Below are 21,157 nucleotides of genomic sequence, written 5' to 3'. Positions count from 1 at the left end.
AGTGGCTTCTGGGGAGGGGGGGCGCACGCTGTTCTAGAGGAGAACTAGAGAGAGACCTTCGCACTGAGCCTGGTTTCAATGAGAAGACAATACAAGGGACCATCACGAATGCTGAGCAACCCTAGCTACACTTTTCCGCTCAAAAGAATCTTTGCCTAAATACAGCCGGTTCGTTCGTGGTTCCTCAGGGCGTGTTAGAGAACGGGTGGTGGGCTTCTGGAACAAAGAGAAGAGTTCTAGGTATCCAATAAGAAACAGATGGAGAGCACCTGGGTCCGCAGTTCGCCCAGCTTTGAGTCCGCGAACTGTAGTAACACCTGCTATTGGGTGTCTAAGCGCGTACGCGCTCACCGGCTCGGCGGAACTCCACGCATCTCATCTAATACAGATGCATAAAAAGCCCACACAGATCCCCGAGGAAAGCCGGAATCAGCTGGAATCTTGCGCCACCTTTCAGGGACCTTTTGCCTGAAAGCAAAACCGGGGCGCACCCTTCATAAAGGCTAGAGCAGCTCAAACCCTAAGAAGGTTGGATCCCTGGTCTCTACCCTTGGAATTAGCCAGGGAAGCATAGCATCTTTTGTTGGAGATCGGAGGGAGCAGCCAGCCTGCCCGCCCTGCACAGGAATACTGGGAAGGACACGGAGTTGGAGTAGAATCCCGGAGCTTCAAGAGAGCTGCGGGTGTGGGGAGGAGAGTGGCTACCTGTAAGTGGAGGAGCTGAGCTTGGATCTCTGCAGCGCCCAAGCAGAGAGTGCCAGCCCTTGCCTGTGCCTGCCTGGCCTACAGCCTAAGCCTGGGGACCCCAGAGGCAGGGGAATTTCTAAGAAAAAAAAAGTTTATTTAAAATTTTGTACATAAATAAATAAATAAATATCTTCTGGCATTACAGAGACGATACAATGACACAGTCAGTCAGTCCCCAGAGGGAGTCGGGGCCTGGACAATGGGGAGAGGTTGGTTACAGCGGCTTCATTTGAAGGGGGTTTAGAGCGTATTGGAAACAGAGTCATTTTCCCCAATACAATACCATGTGAGACAGTTCTCTCTGCTAGGGGGACTTCTTCGAACAGCAAGACCTGATCCCTGTTTAAGGGACAAACGGACAGAAGGGAGAGACTTCCTGAGGAGGGAAGGAAAAGTTAAGTCCATAGACGTGTTGCATAAAGGACCACAGTGGGGGGAGACGAGTTGGGGGCAAGAAAGAAATGTTAAAAGAAAAGCAAACAGCCACTCGCGGAGTGAAAAGCCCAGATTGACCGAGAAGGAGAGAATAGTGGAACCGAGGAAGCTTGAACCAGCCCAGAGTTGGCAGGCGAAGAGGCGCTGGCGGTCAGCAAGGCGCTGTGCTCCGGCCTGCGTGCCTGGGAGAAGAGGCTGTGTCCTAGGAGGAGGACTCAGCCTTCATCGCTTGGAGTCCTCCTAAACACCCTGAAGCCCAAGGGACAGGGGCACTGTCTTCAAGTGTCTGCTAAGGTCTTAGCTCTGCCTAAAGCTGCGCACCACCGCAAAGCCCAACGAAATCCGTCGGTTGGCCAGCGGGTGCCTGGGGACCAGTGCGGGAAGGGTCGGGGTGGGGGGTGGGGAAACCAATGGTCCTCTAAAAGGCGCACCTACGGAGTGACTGTGAGATCTCTGTCATCCTTCCCGGAGGAAGATGGAGACATGGGCAATTCGTCGTCGTCCTCTGAGCATTTGGCTGAGGAGAGCGAAGAGCACTTGCAGCCTTGCGGTGCGCCCCCGCCGGCCCCCGCCCCAGCTCCGCCGCGGTGGTTACTGCCTTTGCCTTCTTTCTTGTGCTTCACCCGGCGGTTCTGAAACCAGATCTTCACCTGCTTCTCGGACAGGTTCAGATAGGTCGCGATCTCGATGCGCCGCAGGCGGGAGAGGTACATGTTGGAGGCGAACTCTCGCTCCAGCTCCAGGAGCTGTGTGCTGGTGAACGCCGTCCGCATCCTCTTGCTGCTGGGCAGCTGGTTCGAGCTGCTGTCTGGAGGGCGATGGGGGGGGGGGGGAGGGAGGGAAAGAGAGAGAGAGAGAGAGAGAGAGAGAGAGAGAGAGAGAGAGAGAGAGAGATCATCAAACCTCTGAGCCTTGGGCCTAATTTCCCGCTGAACTGAGGCTAGCCTCAACCTTGGAATCAGGCACACATCCCTTCCATCCTTCCATTCATCACTCCACAGGCGGGTGCCTCCTTGCCAAGTCACAGACTCCAATTCTCCTCGGAATCGGTTGTCCCTAACACCCCTTTAAGGAACATCTCAAAGCTGGCCTTAACCCCTTCCCCTTCGCCCCAGGATCTTTCTGGCTTCTCCCCGGTTCCTACGTCCGGTCCCAGTCTAGCACTGTGAGCGCCCCTCGAGTATCCTCACCGTCCCCCATAGCGCGCCGTTTCCCCATCCCTAGCTCACTCACTTCCCCCCACCCCGGGACCACCGCCCCCCAATTTCGCGCGGGGACCCCGCTTACCCACAGAGATGCAGTGAAACTGTCTGGGATCCGGCAGCGGGTAGGAGGTCTGGTAGAGTGCAGCAGCTGCTGCGGCCGCAGCCGGGCCGTGGGCGACTCCAGGGGACACGGAGTGCTGGCGGCCCAGGGGTGCGTGGCAGTACTGCGATCCGAAGGGAGGGAAGGACGCCTTGAGTAGCGGCAGTGCCGGCGGCCCGGGGGGCCCGTGCAGCTGCGAAGCGGTGACACAGAGGGGACACACGCACAGCAAGCCGGCCTTGCGCGCGTGGCAGGCGCCCGGCGAGAGGCCGTGGAGCGCGTGCGGCGGCGGGACCGCGTAGGGGAAGAGCGGTGGCGGGCTGCCCTCCGGAGCCTTCTTGTCGCTGGCTTCCCGCAGCACAAGGGAATCCACCAGGAAGGAGCGCGGCATGGCTCCGGCGCGCGGTCCACCTGCCGCCAGCCCGCCCCTGGAGCCCGAGGGAACTGCAGATCCTGTCGTAGCTTCCCCTGGCCGCGGCCACCCGCAGCTTCCCGGGCCCCGGAGGCTCCACGCGCGGCTCAAGCCCGGGCTGGAATCACCTTGGCTGCTGCTGCGGGCACCTCCCGGAGCGGGCGAGGTGCTGGCCAGCGCTAGTGGTGCTGAAAGACGCCGGCGGCGCCGCTTAAATAGGACTATTGCCATGTGATGGGCTACGCCAGGAGCGGCCGGGGCCTCTCAATAGGGTTTTTGTGCCCTTTCTCTTGGCATTCACTCTGCACGCTTCCTCATTATTTCACTTGTTAACTAAATGAACTGCATAATGTACTCTATTCTTGTCAACCCCACCCACGCCGTAACAGGCGCACTCGCCCCCCTCCTCTTCCCTTTTCGGGTTTATTTTCTCATTCTCCCGCGATTTAATATTCTTTTCTTTCTCTTTATTTCTTACTTTCCTTTGGCTTTGCGCTGGCGATCGGTCCATTTATCTTATTGATTTCCGCACCCGTGCTGCCTCGCTTGCACAGATCCCCGTGGGCGCACACCCATCTCCTCTGCCCACTTGATCCTGGTCCCTTTCTTTCTGTTACTTCTTCCTTGCTCGTTCCCCCCACCCCAGTTCCACCAAGTGTATCGCTTTCGCTTAGTTCTCGAAGCTCAGCTCTGCATCCTATGAAGCATCCTAATGGGCGGCCACCATTCCCACCTGTGGAGTCTCTTCTCTCGCACTATTTGGAGACAGAAAAACAAGGTTTCTGAGTGCGCCTCAGAGGATGAGAGAAAGGCTCCCTAGTCCTCATTGGAGACTAACCTCATCTCTGTCCGTGTTTTCTCAGAAAATCAAAGGCTCCCAATTTTGGTGTTGCCTGTGACTCCTCATCTTTGTTCGGTGGACCCTTGGCCAACCAGCTCTTCCCTTCAACAACAGGGCCGTGTATGTAAAGAAATAGCAACAAAACAAGTACGCGGGTGGGTAGTCTTTGAAAATACGGACAGATACATAGCAAGGGGAGTGAGAGCCGAATTCGTGGGTATGAAGCTTTCCCACCCCACCAAACGTGGTGAGTGTGGATGGTGTAGACTCTCACAGACGTTGCGCGCGCACTCTCCACTCGCACACACTCCACTAGACACGCCGGTGCACTCGAAAGCGTTGCTTCCCACGGCTGGAGAGAAAGGAAGAGCACTCTTCTGTCTTTCCCAGTTTCTGTTGCCCTTTGCTTCCTCCTACCGTCGCCGCACTCTTTTTTTTCTTTCTTTCTGGTAACACAATGGTTAAACAACTTCAAATGCCACGCTCTGTGTACACAGCTTCAGTTTTTTAAAAAAATCATCCCGGGATTCAGAGCTGTCTCTGTCCCTGTGCGTTTAACATACAATGAGAAATTAGCATAAAAGATTTCGAATTTACTACTTTCGATTTTACAAATCGCCACAGTCACCTGCTCTGAACCGTGAACGGAATCGTGAGACCAAGAAAGGGGAGCTTTACGGAGGGGGTGGATGAATCAGTGCAAGGCCGCCCAAACCCGAGGCCTCTGTATGGGTTTGCAGTGTTCATGACATCCGAGCCGCCACAAACAACTGGTTAAAAAAATCAAAGATGATTTGTTATGGGAGAGGGTGTGTGTGAGAGCAACTGCCTCGACAATGGGAGGGTCGCCATAGGGGGAGCTAACCTGCGTGGAGGGCGTGCCATCTCGCCATCTAGCAAGAGTGAGGGCTCAGTGGTCCCCTGGTGCTTGGCATGCGGTGCCCCCAAGCTATGGTCTCGGCCCCAAAGCTCCCGCAAACCAGCCGGTACGCATCAATGCAGCCTAATTCCCGTTCTAATTGCTCTCTGGGAAATTTGGGCTGGGCTGGGTGGCGGGAGAGCTGAGACTAGAGAGGGGCTCCCCGCTGGGCTGAGGCGGGTTAGGGCGGAACGGGTGTGGACGCTGCCCGAGGGTAGAAGGGGGAGGCTGCTGCGCTCCAAAGCTGGCAAGTCAGCCGAGGTGCCAATGCAAGGGCTCTCCTGGGAGCTGCCGAACGCCCCAAGCGAGGAAAGGGTTAAGAGCCCTTGAATACAAGCAAGGCCAAAGCTACTGGGAAAGAATATGGGGGGGGGGGGGGGAGAATAACCAGTTTCCCCCTCTCCCTCCAGCCCCTAGACCTTATTGAATGTCATTGAAGAAAGTTTTGAATGCCAGATAAAGAGAGGCGAATTAAAGTGTGTGACAGCGGAGGATAAGCAAACACAAAGAGAACTCTGTCACACTTTGGGACAAAATCCGTGGGCTTTTTACCAAGTCTCTTCGCTATGATTGAATTAAGTAATAGGAAAACATTTTCTTTCAGTTTAGAACCATTAGACAAAACCTTCAAAGCGAATAACACTTTTTAATGTGCGGCCCCACAGTGGACCGGGGTTTGTGCCGAAATGGTGAAACGGTTGGTTGTGTAACTCGGAACGGGGGAGTCCCGGGCAGGGACTGACCTGTCCCAGGGTGTTTTCACCCGGCCTGAAGAGAAGGCGCTGGCAACCTGGCTATGTCCAAACTCTGCGATGGGTAATGGACTCCCTGCTCGGTGTTCCTAGGTCACCGCTGCACCAGGCAATCACTTGATAAAAAGTTCTGCTTCGTGGAGCAGTACGGGCAGCTAGGTCCGCTCCCCGGGCGCACGGTGGCCCTGTCGCCCTGCCTTCTGCCTCTGCGTTCCCCAGTTCCTCTTGTGGTCTTCCCCGCAGCGGAGCTGCTTTTCTACTTAAAGCTCCAGGCCGAGCTCCCTTCGGCTGAACTGTTCTCCGCGGAACAAACGCCCCCTAGGGAGGGGCAGGGTGGGAGCAGGCAGCCGGATTAGCCTGACAGCCCTGCGACAGCCCCCCCCCCCCCATCGTCGCCCCCCCCCCCCCAGCCCCTGGGCCTCAGCGCCCGCTTCCCCGCCCCCAGCCGGTTTTCAAGTGTCCATCAGGTACGGCTCAAACTGGAACCGTTTCTGCGATCCCGGCCTTTTCTTCCCCGTGCACACCGCGGCCTCCCTTGTGAGATATTTGCAGGAAGGAAAAAAAAAAGCATAAATGTGGATTTTCCCCATCTCCATCCCTCAAAGATCATTTGCCTTCTCATAGAAGCCATATTTAAAACACCATCCGTCTCCCTGCCCTCTCTACCTCAGAAGCTTCTGCCTCAGAAGCAACTTCTAAGTTGGTTGTGCCTTTTGCTCTTTCACTTTTCTGGCTCCCTCACCATCCTGAAATCCGTGTTCTGGAAGAATGAGGGTCTGCTGTATCTGTTGCAAAAACTCCCTAACTCATAATAGGCTTATTTGTTGGGGGAATAAATCAAGGTGAAAGAACTCACCCGGAAGCAGGACTTTCCTTGGATTTTCTGCCGTGTCCGCCTAGCCTAATTCTACCTGGATCCTGAGGAGCCTGACTGGACTGGCAGACGTGTGTGGTGAGACCCAGGAGGTCAAGGGTCTTGGAATCTGCGGGTCCTCCCTCATTCCCGGGATCTGGGCCTTCATAAGACCTCAATGTGTTTGTTAACTGACTATCAGACAAACCTAAGAATGCCCCATCCACCCCCAGCCTCCGAGGCAGGTTCTAGAGACAAAATGGCTTCCATTCGAGGTAGTTCTTACGGAGAAAGACTTCATGTCTGAGATGTTTCCTGTTTATAGAAAAGAGGAGGTTGAGCTGGAAGGGGAAGAGATACATACAGTCCACGCCTAGGAAATAGCAGCACAGTTCTGCCTTTTTTTTTTATTTTATTTTATTTTATTTTATTTTATTTTATTTTATTTTATTTTTGGCTGAGGTACCAGAGAATTCCTGTTGTAAGGAAAGATTCTGTCTCCTGAGCAGCAGGTGTCTAGACAGCTGGCCCAGGGGCTTGCCAGCTGTCCCAATGAGCAGAAACAAGAGGCCAGGGGTGTCAGGGAATGCTGACTGCAACCAGGAGAGGAAGATCCCCAAGGAGATTGAGGACCGTGACAATGGGTGTGCACAGGAAGATGAGGTGAGACCCAGTCATGGAGACTTGAACTGACACCCTTGGATTTCTGCACGTGGTCCAAGATTTACTTATTTAGTCCTTCCTCCTCCTCCTCCTTCCCCCTCCTCCCCCCCCTTCTTCTTTGAGACAAACATTCTCTCTGTAGCCCCTTCAATACTGGAACTGGCTCTTTAGATCACACTGGCTAAAACTCATAAAGATCCCCCTGCCTCTGACTCCTGAGTGATGGGATCAGAGGCATGCACTGTTAATGCTTGATTCTCAAGATAGATCTTCCTTCCTTCCTTCCTCCTCATTTTCTTTCTTCCTTTCTCTCCCTCTTTGTCTCTGTCTCTCTCTCCCTTTCTCTCTTTCTTTCTTTCTTTCTTTCTTTCTTGGTTTTTTGGTTTTTGTTTTTTTGGTTTTTCGAGACAGGGTTTCTCTGTGTAGCCCTGGCTGTCCTAGAACTCACTTTGTAGACCAGGCTGGCCTCGAACTCAGAAATCTGCCTGCCTCTGCTTCCCGAGTGCTGGGATTAAGGCATGTGCCACCACACCCGGCTGGCTTCTTTCTTGGTTTTAAAGACAGAACTTTTCTGTGTAGTCCTGAGTGACCTGGAACTAGTTCTGTAGACCAGGCTGACCTTGAATTTGCAGAGAAGGGCCTACCTCTCCCTCCATCCTTCAAGTATTAGGATTGAAGTGTGCACCGCTATTCCTGGCTAAGTTTTTTTTTTTGTTTGTTTTAAATGTATGTGCATGTGTGCTTTTCCTGTACATATGTCTGTAGTGAGAATATTGGTTTCTTAAAAAAAAAAACAGTTGTGTTATGTGAACATGTTTTTGTTTTAATCCCAGGTGTGGGATATGGGGCTGCTTCGGGTTGTCCACAGCCATTAACTGTAATTGTCTCCTGCTCTAGGAGGGGAGTGATTTTTGCCAGCTGCAGAGAGTTTACATTTGGGACTCTGGAGAGGGGATAAATGGGGAGGCTGCTGCTCCCCCTGTTACTCCAGCTTGCTGCTGTTGTGGTTTGTCAAGTGATCATGAGCAAAGAAATTAGATATCCTGACTACAAAGACTGGACTTGCCCCATGGAACTCGATGATGTCTCTGGTCAGCAGGAAGCACTCTGAGGAGGTCTACACCCCCTTTTCCCTCTAACCTTCTTTCTCCCCTACCTAGTGTTGGGGTGGTGATGGAAGGGATTAGGGTGAAATAAGGTTTGGAAGGGTGGTAGATATAAGAACCCAATAAAATGCTAAGAAATAGCACCTACATATCTCTGTGCACCACATGTATCCTGGTACCCTCAGAGGTTAAAGAGGGAACCAGAACTGGAGTTACAGATAGTTGTGAACCACCATGTGGGTGCTGGGAATAGAACAGGGGTCCTCTGCAGGAGCAATACATGCCCTTAAGCACTGAGCCATCTCTATAGCTCTATCTTAGTTTGGGTTTCCATTGCTATGAAGAGATACCATGACCAAAGCAACTCTTATAAAGGACAATGTCATGGTTTGAATGTGTTTGGCTCGGGGAGTGGCAATATTAGAAGGTGTGTCCTCATTGTAGGTGTATCACTGTGAGGGTGGGCTTTAAGACCTTCACCCTAGCTGCCTGGAAGTCAGTCTTCCACTAGCAGCCTTCAGGTGAAGATGTAGAACTCTCAGTTCCTCCTGTACCATGCCTGCCTGGATAGTGCAATGCCTTATAAGAGTTGTCTTGGTCATGGTGTCTGTTTACAGAAGTAAAACCCTAAGACAGACAACATTTAATTGGGGCTGGCTTACAGGTCCAGAGGCTCAGTCCATTATTATCAAGGTGGCAGCATCCAGGCAAGCATGGCACAGGAGGAGCTGAGAGTTCTATGTCTTCATCTGAAGGCTACTAGGAGAAGACTGTCTTCCAGGCAGCTAGGAGGAGGGTCTCAAAGCCTACCCTACAGTGATACACTTTCTCCAACAGGGCCACACCTCCTAATAGTGCCACTTCCTGGGCCAAGCATATTCAAACCACCACAAGCTCCATGTTCCAAGACTTTTAAGCCAGGGGAGAAACCAAGCCTGATGTGAGCCTAAGAAATGTGATTTGTGGACTCCTGGTGGAGATAGAAAGAATCCAACAAGTTATTTAGCAAATTAATGAGTGAACAGGGAAAAGAAGAAAGGGGAAGACTGAATTAGGCCAAGTGATGAGCGCTGGCCACCTAAGGTGGGATCAGGGCCACCAGACAAGGAACTACTCAGAGAAACTAAAGAGGAATTAAAGGCTAGGACCAACTAAAGAAGCGTGAGAGGGTGTGCAAATGCGTCAGAGCACACACACAGGCATATCTTGGAGGGAAACATCTAGAAAGAGAGCTATCCATCATGCCTGCCACCTCCTAGATGCTCACCAGGAGATAAGAGTGTGTGATGACATCAAAGGACAGAGCAAGAACTTACCCACCAGATCCACTAATCTGACGCCGGATGCACCTGCTGGATTTTAGTCCTTCAGAGCATTGTGCTAATGTTTCACAGGCAGAGGAAGAGATTGACTGGAAATAAGGAGAAGCTTGGAACATATGTGTGCCAAAATGGTAGCATTAATCTTACTTAGGATGGAGAGAGGGAGATAGGTAAAGGGAATTGTAGATATATTTCTGAGGAACACTCACATTAAGCAGACAAATCAGGGAAGTCCCCCTAGAAGATAGCTGTGCAATTTGAATGATTTGGCCCCCATAAGCTCATATATTTGAATGATTGGTTTCTAGTTGGTGGGAATAGGAAGGATTAGGAGGTGCGGTGGCTTTGTTGGAGGAGATTGGGAATGTCATTGGGAATGGGCTTTGAGGTTCTAAAAATCCATGCTATTCCCAGTTAGCTTGCTCTCTCCCTCCATCCTTCCCTCCCTCCTTCCCTCCCTCCCTCCCTCCCTCCCTCCCTCCCTCCCTCCCTCTGTCTCTCTGCCTCATGGTTATTGTCTTCTGATGTGAACTTTCAGCTATTGCTCCAGTGCCATGCCTGCCTGTCTCCTGTCATGCTCCCTGCTGTGATGGCCATGGGACTAAGAACTCATAAATCCAATGCTTTCTTTTACAAGTTGCTTTGGTCATGGTGTCTTCTCACAGTAATAGAAAAGTGACCAAGACAACAGCTAAGGCAACTGGGGGCAGGAAAAAAAAAAAAAAAAGCAGAAGAAATGGAAAAGTGCAGGATACCCATACAAATTAGAATTTCATATAAACAAAATAGTCTTTTTTTTAGTGTAGTTATGCCTCTGATATTATGGAAATGTATATGATTTATACTAAGCACTTGTGCATTGAAATTTCAAATGTAACCGATGTCCACTGTTTAGCATGGTTGCTCCTGAGCAAGACAACTGCTCAGAGCGCCAGCGCCATCCCAGACACAGAGAAGCTGGGCTTGAGAGAGACCTGGGGATGACCACAGAGTTTGTGAGTGGCTGTGAAAGAAGGTCAGGTCTTCTGAATGCAAAGTGGGGTGCTCTCTCCTCTAAGTGGGGTGCTGTCATCTCTGTGTCTGTCTCCCAGCTCCAGGTGATGCTGCTGTTTGACTGAACCGAATGCTTCCACCCCAGAGGGGTTTCACTTACAGACTGCCGAAGGACTTGGAACTTTCCAGATAGCAGCTTCAGTCTGGGTGGGGTTAATTATTAGTAGTCTCAATTTTTGTTATTGTTTTGGTGGTGGGAATTGAACCCAGGGATTCCGGTGAGCTACATAAGTCCTCTTATCACTGAGCTGCAGCCCCAGCTGCTAGTAGAATTATTTCAGACCTACTTCTAAGGTCTGGGCCAAAGGGGACGGGGTAGAATCTTCCTTAACGTCAGAACTTGTATTTGCTCTTTGATAGCTCTAGAATTCTAAGTAATTGGAGGAAGTAAGGTGGTGTGGTATACTAGAGAAGAGCCATGAGAATAAATAAATAAATAAAACAGTTCTGTTTAGTTTTTAAAATATTAAGAAGCTCTTTATCCCTCACCTTTCTTAGTCTCTAGCCCTCCTTCTCTCTTTCCCTCCCCCCCTCTCTCCACGTGGCCGTGGCCGGCTTCTCTCTTTCTACCTTCTCTCCTTTCTCCCTGCCTTTCTACAATAAAGTTCTAAAACCATAAAATATATATACACTCACTCACAACATCTTTAGAAAGTGCCTTTAGTCTTTCCTTGCTCTCTCTCTCTCTCTCTCTCTCTCTCTCTCTCTCTCTCTCTCATGTGTCTCCTATGGTGATGGAACAACACAACATGAAGTCTGACAACCTTGTACCCTCCCCTTGCATAGAGAGTCCCCTTGCATGGGCTTGGCCTGGGATAGTCTGCAACCTCTTAGGCTTTGTTCCAGGGACCAATGTTGATGCATTTATAAAACGCAGAGCTCAGTGTTTCTGACAGAATGGGTTTTTAGTCCATGAAAGCTGAGTCTGATTTTTTTTTTTTTTCCTGTGTGAAAGAATGCTAGGCCGGGCTGGTGAGATGGCTCAGTGGGTAAGAGCACCCGACTGCTTTTCTGAAGGTCTGAAGTTCAAATCCCAGCAACCACATGGTGGCTCACAACCATCCATATCTGATCTGACTCCCTCTTCTGGAGTGTCTGAAGACAGCTATAGTGTACTTACATGTAATAAATAAATAAATCTAAAAAAAAAAAGACTAAATACTTTATTAAAAAAAAAAAGAATGCTAGGCCATTGGTGAAGCTTCCTCGGCGGGGGGGGGGGGGGGGTGCCTCCATCCCAAGGAACCAACCACAACCTTCCCTTTTACGGTGACAGTCTGAAGTAAAGGTTGTTATGAAGGTGTTTGTCAACAGAACAGACCATCCTAGTAAGGATCGCAGAGAGAGAAGCTTGTTGATTTAAAAGGAACACAGTGGATACCAAGCAGACAGCAATAAGCCCGTTTAAGGTGGTTTGTATTGAAAAATACTTATGGTCACCTTACCATAAGTAGCTCTTGCCTTTAGAACAATCAATTTAGGCAGAGGCAGGTGGATTTCTGAGTTCGAGGCCAGCCTGGTCTACAAAGTGAGTTCCAGGACAGCCAGGGCTATACAGAGAAACCCTGTCTCAAAAAAAACAAAAACAAAAACAACAACAAAAACAACAACAACAACAACAAAAGAACAATCAATTTGCCCCTTACGGGTGAAAGTGATCTTTTACCTTTGTCACCAATCAGATTTGTTTGTGGCCCACAAGGGAATTCCCAACAGTAAGCTTGCTTTTGAGACTTTCTGGGCTGAACTGCTCTCCCCCCACCCTTTCTTCTGTAGGCAGAAGCCAGCAGCTGAGGGACCAGCCAGCTGGCAGCACCTAACAGCAAAGGACCAACCAACGCCCTCTGGAGATGCTCTGTGCTCTTTCCCCATCTTTATCAGAGCAATCCCAAGCCGTATGGTACTGACTGGTTTTGTATTTCAACTTGACACAGGCTGCAGTTATCACAGAGAAAGGAGCTTCAGGTGAGGAAATGCCTCCATGAGATCCAGCTGAAAGACATTTTCTCAATTAGTGATCAAGGCGGGGAGGGCCCATTGTGGGTGGTGCCATCCCTGAGTTGGTCTTGAGTTCTATAAGAGAGCAAGCTGAGCAAGCCAGGGGAAGCATCCCTCCATAGCCTCTGCATCAGCTCCTGCTTCCTGACCTGCTTGAGTTCCAGTCCTGACTTCCTTTGGTGATGAACAGCAATTGAAAAGTGTAAGCTGAATAAACCCTTTCCTCCCCAACTTTCATCTTGGTCATGATGTTTGTGCAAGAATAGAAATCCTGACTAAGACACATATTCTCTCCCCCAGTCTCCCACTCTCTGAAATCCCTGAGCTCAAGACCACAGAGGGAGTGAGGGAAGGAGAGAGAGAGAGAGAGAGAGAGAGAGAGAGAGAGAGAGAGAGAATAGGATAAGAAGTGTAAAGCCAGGCAGTGGTGGCCCATGCCTTTAATCCCAGCACTTGGGAGGCAGAGGCAGGTGGATTTCTGAGTTCGAGGCCAGCCTGGTCTACAGAGTGAGTTCCAGGACAGCCAGGGCTACACAGAGCAACCCTGTCTCAAAAAACACCCCCCCCCAAAAAAAGAAGGGCTATGTAAGTATGGTGGGGATATGATGAACTTGGGCATAGATGGTAGAACCCTTCATTTAGTGCCTAGTGCAGGGAGTAGTGAGTTGCAAAATGAGAGTTGGCTCTGAAGATGTGGCAGAATAACAAACCGCCACCATATGTTCCCAGTCCCTTCTCTTTTCAATCAACTTGTTTTTCAATATGGGTGGGTCCTAGGATAAACAGGAACCCATCACTTCTCCAGCCCAGGAATTCTAGGAAGAGATGAATGGCTGCCATTCAGTAACTCACGGCTCATCTCTGAAGACCAGGGAGGGAGCTTCATCCTCAATTCTCCACTCCAGGACCAGCAGAAGAAAGGCGTTAGCATAAGATGGAGGGAGAGCATCGAATGTACCTCACATTAGCAGACAATATTGCCTTGATTGCAGACAACACACATGAATTGAACTGATAAAGGAATCGTTCCATCAAAGCCAGAAATGAGCGGAAATTAACTTTAACAAAGTAAGTAACTGCACGGAGAGACAGATCGAAGGAGCCCACTGCATCCTCTGTGTGTCGCGGATGCAGAAGAGTGAAGTGTCCAGGCCCATCAGCGAGCATGAGGATGATTAATAAACACTTATGGGGACATTCATCTGACGGGCGGCTGACAAAGCCCCACAATGATGGGGAGAAGGGGGCATTTCTCTTGATAGATGTATCTGAAATGCTCATTTACTCCTTTTTGATGGATTTAAATGTCCAGGTAGTCTTTCTCCATAGAAATTGATTTGGAAGTGGTGCTGGGTTAAAAAGAAGGGATAGAGATGTAACGACATCGGCGTGGAGGGAAATGTATTCGCCCTTGTCATCAATGCACAGATGGGTTGGGAGAATACTCACTCTTTTCCAGTTTAAAGCAAGCTAGACTGGCAGGAAATCATCCTGGAAACGGCCTGAGTGACTAAATACTGCTCGGGCCTTTTTCTTCCAAGTTCAAAACAGGTGTTTGTGGAAATAGTCAACAGGAGCCCCCTCTGTGGCAGGCAAAACACTCATACATATGAAATAAAATAAACAAATCTAGAAATAAAAAGATTTAAGCAGCAATGACACTAAATAGAAAGAAAATTCTTAAATCCATCTCTCACAGGTGACCACCGGTATTTTGGCTTACATTAGTCCAGATTTTTGTTGTTGCTGTTGTCAAGGCTGGGAATAGATCCCTGGAACTTTATGAGCAACTACTAAGTTTTTTTTTTTTTTTTTTATGCAAACATCACTAAGAAACTCACTACCTTCTGTGTTAGCGACAGAAAAACCTCTGGGCCTTGCATGTGCTAGGTAAGTGCTCCATCACTGAGCTAAATCCTCAGCAAGATATTTTTTCACACAGATTTTTCCATGTGGAAAATATATTTATTAAATTTTGATATTTTTTCATTTAATAGTATACTCCTACTCATTAATATAACCAGCTCAAATAACATTTATTTATTTATTTATTTACTTACTTATTTACTTACTTATTTATAGACAGGCTTTCACTGTGTAGTTCAGGCTGGCCTGGAATTCATGGAAATCCTCCTGCCTCTGTCTCCAGAGTACTGGGATTTAAAAGCATGTGCTACCATGTCTAGCAGCCAAAATAATATTTGAAATACCCAACTGTAGTTTCATTGTACAGATCCACACAATGAAGGCTGGGTAGGATAACCCATCCCTGTAAGCTGAGCCCTCAGGAGTATGAGACAGAAAGAGCGTCATGAGTTTAAGAACAAATGGCTGACATAGTGAGATCTGGGGCAGTTTGCTCTTCAGGATAATGCTTTGTCTTGGACAGACAAACAAACAAACAACCCTGCTCTCCCAGACAAGGTTTCTCTGTGTAGCCCTGGCTGTCCTGGAACTCACTCTGTAGACCAACTGGTCTCTAACTCAGAGATCCTCCTGCCTCTGCTGCTGAGGTCAAAAGAGTGTGCCACTAAGCCCAGCAACAAACCATCAATTTAACCTAGTGCTTAGTAGGCATTTAGAGGTGTTTTAACTGTTTAGTATCATAAAGAAGCAAATGCTTCCAGACCATTCTTTGAACTCTCAGTGCTGTGGGGATAGCTCTTGAGGGTGAGGAGGGGGCAAAGCTCACTCCTGTTTCGAAGGAGGGGAATGCTAGCACCTGCACTGAGTGTCTCACCTTACTGCCTGCCACCAGGACTCCAGAATACGTGTTTCCCTAAATGGTCAACAACCTCTGGCATGGCAGCTTTGCCTTGATTTTGCTGTTATGGAAAATGGAAAGTTAGCTAGAAAGTGGTGGCACACGCCTTTAGTCCTAGCCATTGGGGGGTGGGGGGGGGTGCTGAGGCAGGCAGGTCTCCTGGTTCGAGGCCAGCATGGTCTACAGAGTGAGTTCCAGGACAGCCAGGGCTACACAGAGGAACCCTGTCTCTAAAGCCAACCAACCAAAACAACAACATAGAAAGTTAGTAAGTGCTGTTATTTTTACTCAGTGAGCTTATTGACAGAACAACAAGGAAGCCAAGTATTTCTCTTCTAAAAGGTGTTGGTCATGGTTTAACATGGATAAAAATATTCATTCCAGATATAGGAACACAGAGGAAAACATTTGTGATATCTCTTATGTTGGGAAATTGCTGATTCACAAATGACATAGACATGTACCTCTACCCCATTTCAGACCCAAGCATGTTTGTCTTACAACATCCTCCAAACAAAAGGATCAGGCTGGTCCCTTGGCTCTATAATAAAGATGGGGGAAACAGCAAACAGCTAGAGGTCTTAAAAACATTGTGCCCTTGAGCCCTAAGCTCAGCCATGAATGAGCTGCTCTGCCCCCAGGACAGGCTGACTCAGCAAGGCTGCCCTGGTCAGTTTCTGCAGGATTTTCTAAGCACTTTTTGTTTGTTTGTTCATTGAAACAGTTTCTCTGTGTAGCCCTGGCTGTCCTAGAGTTTGCTCTGCAGACCAGGCTGGCCTTGAACTCACAGAGCTCTGCCTGCTCTCCCTCCAGAGTGCTGCTGACTTTGTTGCTTCAGCTCCATGTCTGAGCTGGGCTACTCCAGGAATCTCTGCCACCCACCATGAACACCACATCTGCTGGCTCCTGTGAACACGACAGTTGCTGGCTGCCTGCTGTTTGTCTCCACTCACTACTTGTTATTTATTCATTTATTTATTTTTTAACTTTATATTGAGTTTGTGAGTTTCACATCATGCACCCCCAATCCCACTCAGCTCTTGGTCTCTTTGTATCTGCCCTCTGCCCTTGCAACCTCCCCCCACCAAATAAATTTTTATTGTATTTTATTATAATAAAATAAAATAAAAATGAACAAAAACAAAAAAATTCCTCTCACCCTGGAAGCTGTAGAGTGTCACAGTGTATTTATCCCACAGTGTATCCTTTTGTCCCCACTTCCTTGCTTGCAAATGTCCATTGCAATGACTCCTTGGCCTGCTTTCAGCAGAATCCTCTGGCTTCTGCTACATTGTCTATACTGGATCCCCAAGGTCGCTCCTCTCAGATGTTCTGTTGTTGCCCTGCCTCATGGAGATCCTGCAGCTTTGGCTCTGCAGGACTGGCCCCGTCACTCGCTTCAGCAGTTCATAGATGGGATCCATGTTGGGGTGGGTCAGCTCAGAGCCCCGGATCTGGCCCTGGGTGGTAGCTGAGTTGGTCAGCCTGCCAGCTCTCCCGCAAGAACACCACCAGGGTGGGCTTTCCAGTACTACCCTGGCTAACTCACCCCATGCTACAGCACTGGTAAGGGGCAGGGTCAGCTCTCTTGCTGTCATGACACCTGGGCCAGCTCTCCCAACTGCCTCGGGTGGTGAGAGCAAGGTGGGGGCATCTCTCCCTCACCCATGCCCTCAGGGCCAGCTCATCTTCGCCATCACCAGGGTCAGTTCTCCTGTGCTGCTTAGGGCGGGCACAGGGCCCACGTTCCAGAATGCTGCAGCCAGTGAGGGGCGGGGTCAGCTCTGCACTGCCCTTGGACATCATTGTGGTCCTTGGTGGCAGCCCAGACCGGGGATGTCCTCATGGCCTTTGGTGGTAATATGAACCATAGACATTGACCATGAACAGGCTGCTGCTGCATGGCCTCAGATCCACACATGGCCCTCAGTGGCAACACGGGCCAGGACTCCATCATGGCGGGGCAGGCCACTCACACCAAATTATTCCTCTCTACCCTTGCATGTCCAGTTCTGCCTCTCTTCATAGTGTCTTGAGCACGGCAGTTGGCTGGCCTCTGGGTGTCCTCTGCCTTGGTATGTTGTTACTAAACTCACTCATTCAAAACTGAAAGCGTGGCAACCTGGGGTGAGTCTCCTTGCTGTGTAGAACAGCATTCAGTCCAAACTTGGTGTTGAAATCATGGAGAGCTATTGGAAAGAGATGGTGGCCTCAGAGCTCTAGCGGTCTGAGATTACAGCTCACATGCCGAGAAACAGCTTGTTGCTTGCCCTTTGCATCTGGATGGATCTTGTCATCCTCCTTAGCTGGTGACTGCTACGAAGGCAATGAAATGCCAGTCCCAAGCCCTGCATACTTCTGTGCTCTCTAGGAGCCTTTCCTTTACCTTGAGAACAAATCCAAGCTAGCCACTAGGAGGCTTAGGAGCTGTTGTGGGGCACTACTCCTGAGAAGACATGAACAATGTCTACTAACCTCAGATAACTGATAACAAACCAAAGTGTGGATACCACCAAAGTTCTCTGTAGTGAGCCTATGAGTTTTATTGGGGTTACTTACAGGAATATGGGTGAGGGGTTACTTATAGGAGCAGAAATGACACAAAGACAACTGGGGTGTTGAAAGCTGGAAACCTGGAGTGCACTGAACAGCCTGCAGGAAGTTCAACAGGTTGAAGAGTTTTCTTTCCAGGCAGACCAGTTGAACAGAGCCTCTCCCACACATCTTGGCTAGTCTCTGCTTCTTCCAGGCAGTTTGGCTGATCTCTGCTTCTAGGCATCTCAGGTTGTCAGAGAATGTCTCTCAGCAGACCTTATTGCTTATGTACAGTTAAGGAAGGGAGGGACTTAATGTATTTGGTCAGTTTCAGGAACTTCCTGGAGCTTTTGAGTTGTGTACTTTCTGAGTGTAAGGAGCTTCCCTGCAGGATGGACTGTTTCACCTCCCTTTAGAACATCTCACTCTGACTGAGATTCCAAAGAAGGCTTTGGGGGAATCTGTTCACAGCAGAGGTCATGCAGAACAGAAACTACCGCATTTGAGAATCTGTTAACGGTGATTTACATTACCTAGAACGAGTCACTATTGTTATGTTTGTAAGAATAAAAACATGGGGCTGGTGAGATGGCTCAGTGGGTAAGAGCACCCGACTGCTCTTCCGAAGGTCCAGAGTTCAAATCCCAGCAAACCACATGGTGGCTCACAACCATCCGTAACGAGATCTGACTCCCTCTTCTGGAGTGTCTGAAGACAGCTACAATGTACTTCCATATAATAATAAATAAATAAATAAATAAATAAATAAATAAATAAATAAATCTTTAAAAAAAAAGAATAAAAACATGTAACTTCTCATTTTCACTCTTTTGTTTTGTTTCTGTAGTGCTAGGAGTTGATCTCAAGGCCATGTGCATGCGATGCAGGCCCTGTACCACTGAGCCACATGCCAGCTGCCTTGGTAATTAAACAGCATCTACTAGCTCCAGTATGTTCCAAGATAGCACAGATGAGTCTGTGTTAATTTGCTTGATATAAATATCATGGCGGCAGGGGGTACTGCATGTGAAATGAAGTTTGTACAAAATACAGTGAATTCTGCCTTCCTCCAAGGTCAATTTCTTTGAAGTTTGACCTATCAAGTTTACATACTTCACAATAAATCTCTCTCAGTCCTCATGTCCTTCTTTCTTTTATCTATCATTTTTTTGTATGCAGATGTTGCTTATTTATCTGATTGTTTTTTGATATTGCTGGTGGAGCCTGGGGCCTTGCACACATTAGGCAAGAACTCAACCCAAGCCCAGCAAGACTCAAACTGTAAGTAACAAGGAGTGGGCTGGGTTTGGATATAAATTAGAATAGCTCAGAACCTGCCCACTCTAGGCTTTCAGCTTGTAAAGTGAGTACCAGGTTTCTGTGTCTTTTATTTGGGAGCTATACGAGCTAGCTAGAATATGTATTTTTTCTATACCTGTCTCTGCTTTCCAAGTGCTAGGGTTAAAGGTGTACCATGCCCAGCTGTTTTGGTCGTTATTGTTGGTTTTGTTTTGTTTTGTTGGAGACAGAGTCTTGCATGGTGACCTGAGGCCAGGCTACCAGCAAATTTGAAGAATCTGCCTGTCTCTTACTTCCCTAGTGCTGGGCTTACAAGCTCACAACATCACACCTGGCTATTTACATGGGTGATGGGGATTAAACTCAGTTCTCAGACTTGCACAGTAGCCCTCTATTAACTGAGCTCTCTTCCCAGTCCTCCCACCCCTGACCCTACCACACACCCTGGATTTTATGACACAACAGAAGCCTGACAATTTTACAGGATGCCATCATTGACATTCAGAGAATCAGAAAGTATAAGTGGACTAATGAACTTTTATGGATTTTTTTGCATGTTGTTTATGTTGTCTGTGTTTGTGAGTGTTTGCATGTGTGTAAAGTGTGTACGTACAGGGTGTGGCTCATGCTCCATCTTATATTCAGGCAGTCTCTTATTCAAATTCTGCCTCACTGAGTCAGCTAGTCTAGCTAACCAGCTTGTTCTAGTGCCCCCCACCCAACCCCCCGCCTCTGACTCCTGAATGCTGGCATTACAGGTGAGCCACGATATCTATCCAGCATCTATGTGGTTCCTAGGAACCAGAGCTCCAATTTCTTGCAAGAACTTTATGTACTGAGCCATCAGACATCTTGGTTTTAGATGTCCCTGGGCACCATGGCGCCACATGTCATGTGCTGGACACCCCCATCTCATCCCAGGGACATAGCACTTCTGAGATGTGTCCCCTACAGATCCAAGTGTTAGAGGTGTAGCCCTCATCCTGTGGTTTTACTGGGACATAGTGGAACGCTGAGGAGGTGGGTCCCACTGAAAGGAAATTAGGTCATTGTGGGCATGAAGTGGATATTGGGACTACAGCCCCTTATTTTCTGCTTAGCTTCCCACCCACCATTCTTTGCATGGCCTTCAAACCTTTCGCCTTTTTAAGTTGACTGTCTCAGGTACTTGGTGACAGTAGTGGAAAGCTGACCAACACACTTGGGAAGTTGGATGTCCTCCAAAATTTCCAAGGCTCTTGCAGCCTGTTTCCATGTCTCCCTCCTTTTCCCACAGCATTTTCCCTGCCGCCCCCCCCCCCCCCCGCAATCTTCCTTTGTCTTTCTGTACAGCCATCAGCAAGGCTTCTTGCATATAACAGTGTTCTCTTTGCTTCTTTCTCTCTATGTTCTTTTGATAAAGTCTCTTTACACAGCCCAAGCTCACTAGGTAAATCAGGCTGACCTCAAACCGACAGAGATGCACCTGTTTCTGCTTCCTGAGTGGTGGGAGCGAAGATGTGCACTACTGTGCTCACTCTGCTTGGGTCTGCTTTTTTGTTTTTTGTTGTTGTTGTTTGTTTGTTTGTTTGTTTTAAGGCAGGGTTTTCCTTTGTAGCCCTAGCTGTCCTGGAACTCACATTGTAGACCAGGATGGCCTCAGACTTGTAGAGATCCACCTGCCCCTGCCCCCCACCCCCACCCCAAGTGCTGGGATTAAAAGTATGTGCCACCACTGCCTAGTGAGTCTGCATTTTAAAGAGCATTTTCTGAAGGAAGATTGATTTTTTTTTCAGGATTCATTCAGTTCTCAGAGAAGTCCCCACTTTCCACTTACTCTGTGTGTGTGTGTGTATACATCAGATCCTCCAGAGCTGGAGTTTCATGCAGTTGTGAGCCACCTGATAGAGGTGCTGAGAACTGAACTTGAGTCCTCTGAAAATCAGCAAGTGCTCTTAACCCCTAAGCCAATTTCCAGTCCCTACTTTTCCTCACTGGAGACAGAGTCTTGCTGTATGGTCCACATGGCTGAAACTCAATATGTAGCTCAGGCTGGCCTTGAACTTGCAGTCTTCTAACCTTTATTGTCTAGGCTAGGGTCACAGACCTGTATCACCATGCCTAGCTAGGCTGATGTTTCCCATTGTGAACTCAACACAGGAGTGAGCACTAAT

The 21,157-nt window shown here is 48.8% G+C and overlaps 1 protein-coding gene across 1 annotated transcript; it reads right to left on the bottom strand.

Annotated features, from left to right (window-relative positions):
* Window positions 1-820: 820 nt before the first annotated feature.
* Window positions 821-3,072, bottom strand: Gsx1 (GS homeobox 1). The gene is made up of 2 exons (NM_008178.2): window positions 2,470-3,072; window positions 821-1,990 (listed from the first exon to the last, which is right to left on the bottom strand). The coding sequence occupies exons 1-2, from the start codon at window positions 2,876-2,878 to the stop codon at window positions 1,614-1,616; spliced, it is 786 nt and encodes a 261-aa protein (NP_032204.1). The 5' UTR covers window positions 2,879-3,072; the 3' UTR covers window positions 821-1,613.
* Between the last annotated feature and the right edge of the window lie 18,085 nt (window positions 3,073-21,157).

Source organism: Mus musculus, chromosome 5 (assembly GCF_000001635.26).
Source record: "Mus musculus strain C57BL/6J chromosome 5, GRCm38.p6 C57BL/6J".
NCBI lineage: Eukaryota > Metazoa > Chordata > Mammalia > Rodentia > Muridae > Mus > Mus musculus.
The sequence above is the reverse complement of the archived record's forward strand: the minus strand, read 5'-3'. Positions and strand labels throughout refer to the sequence as shown.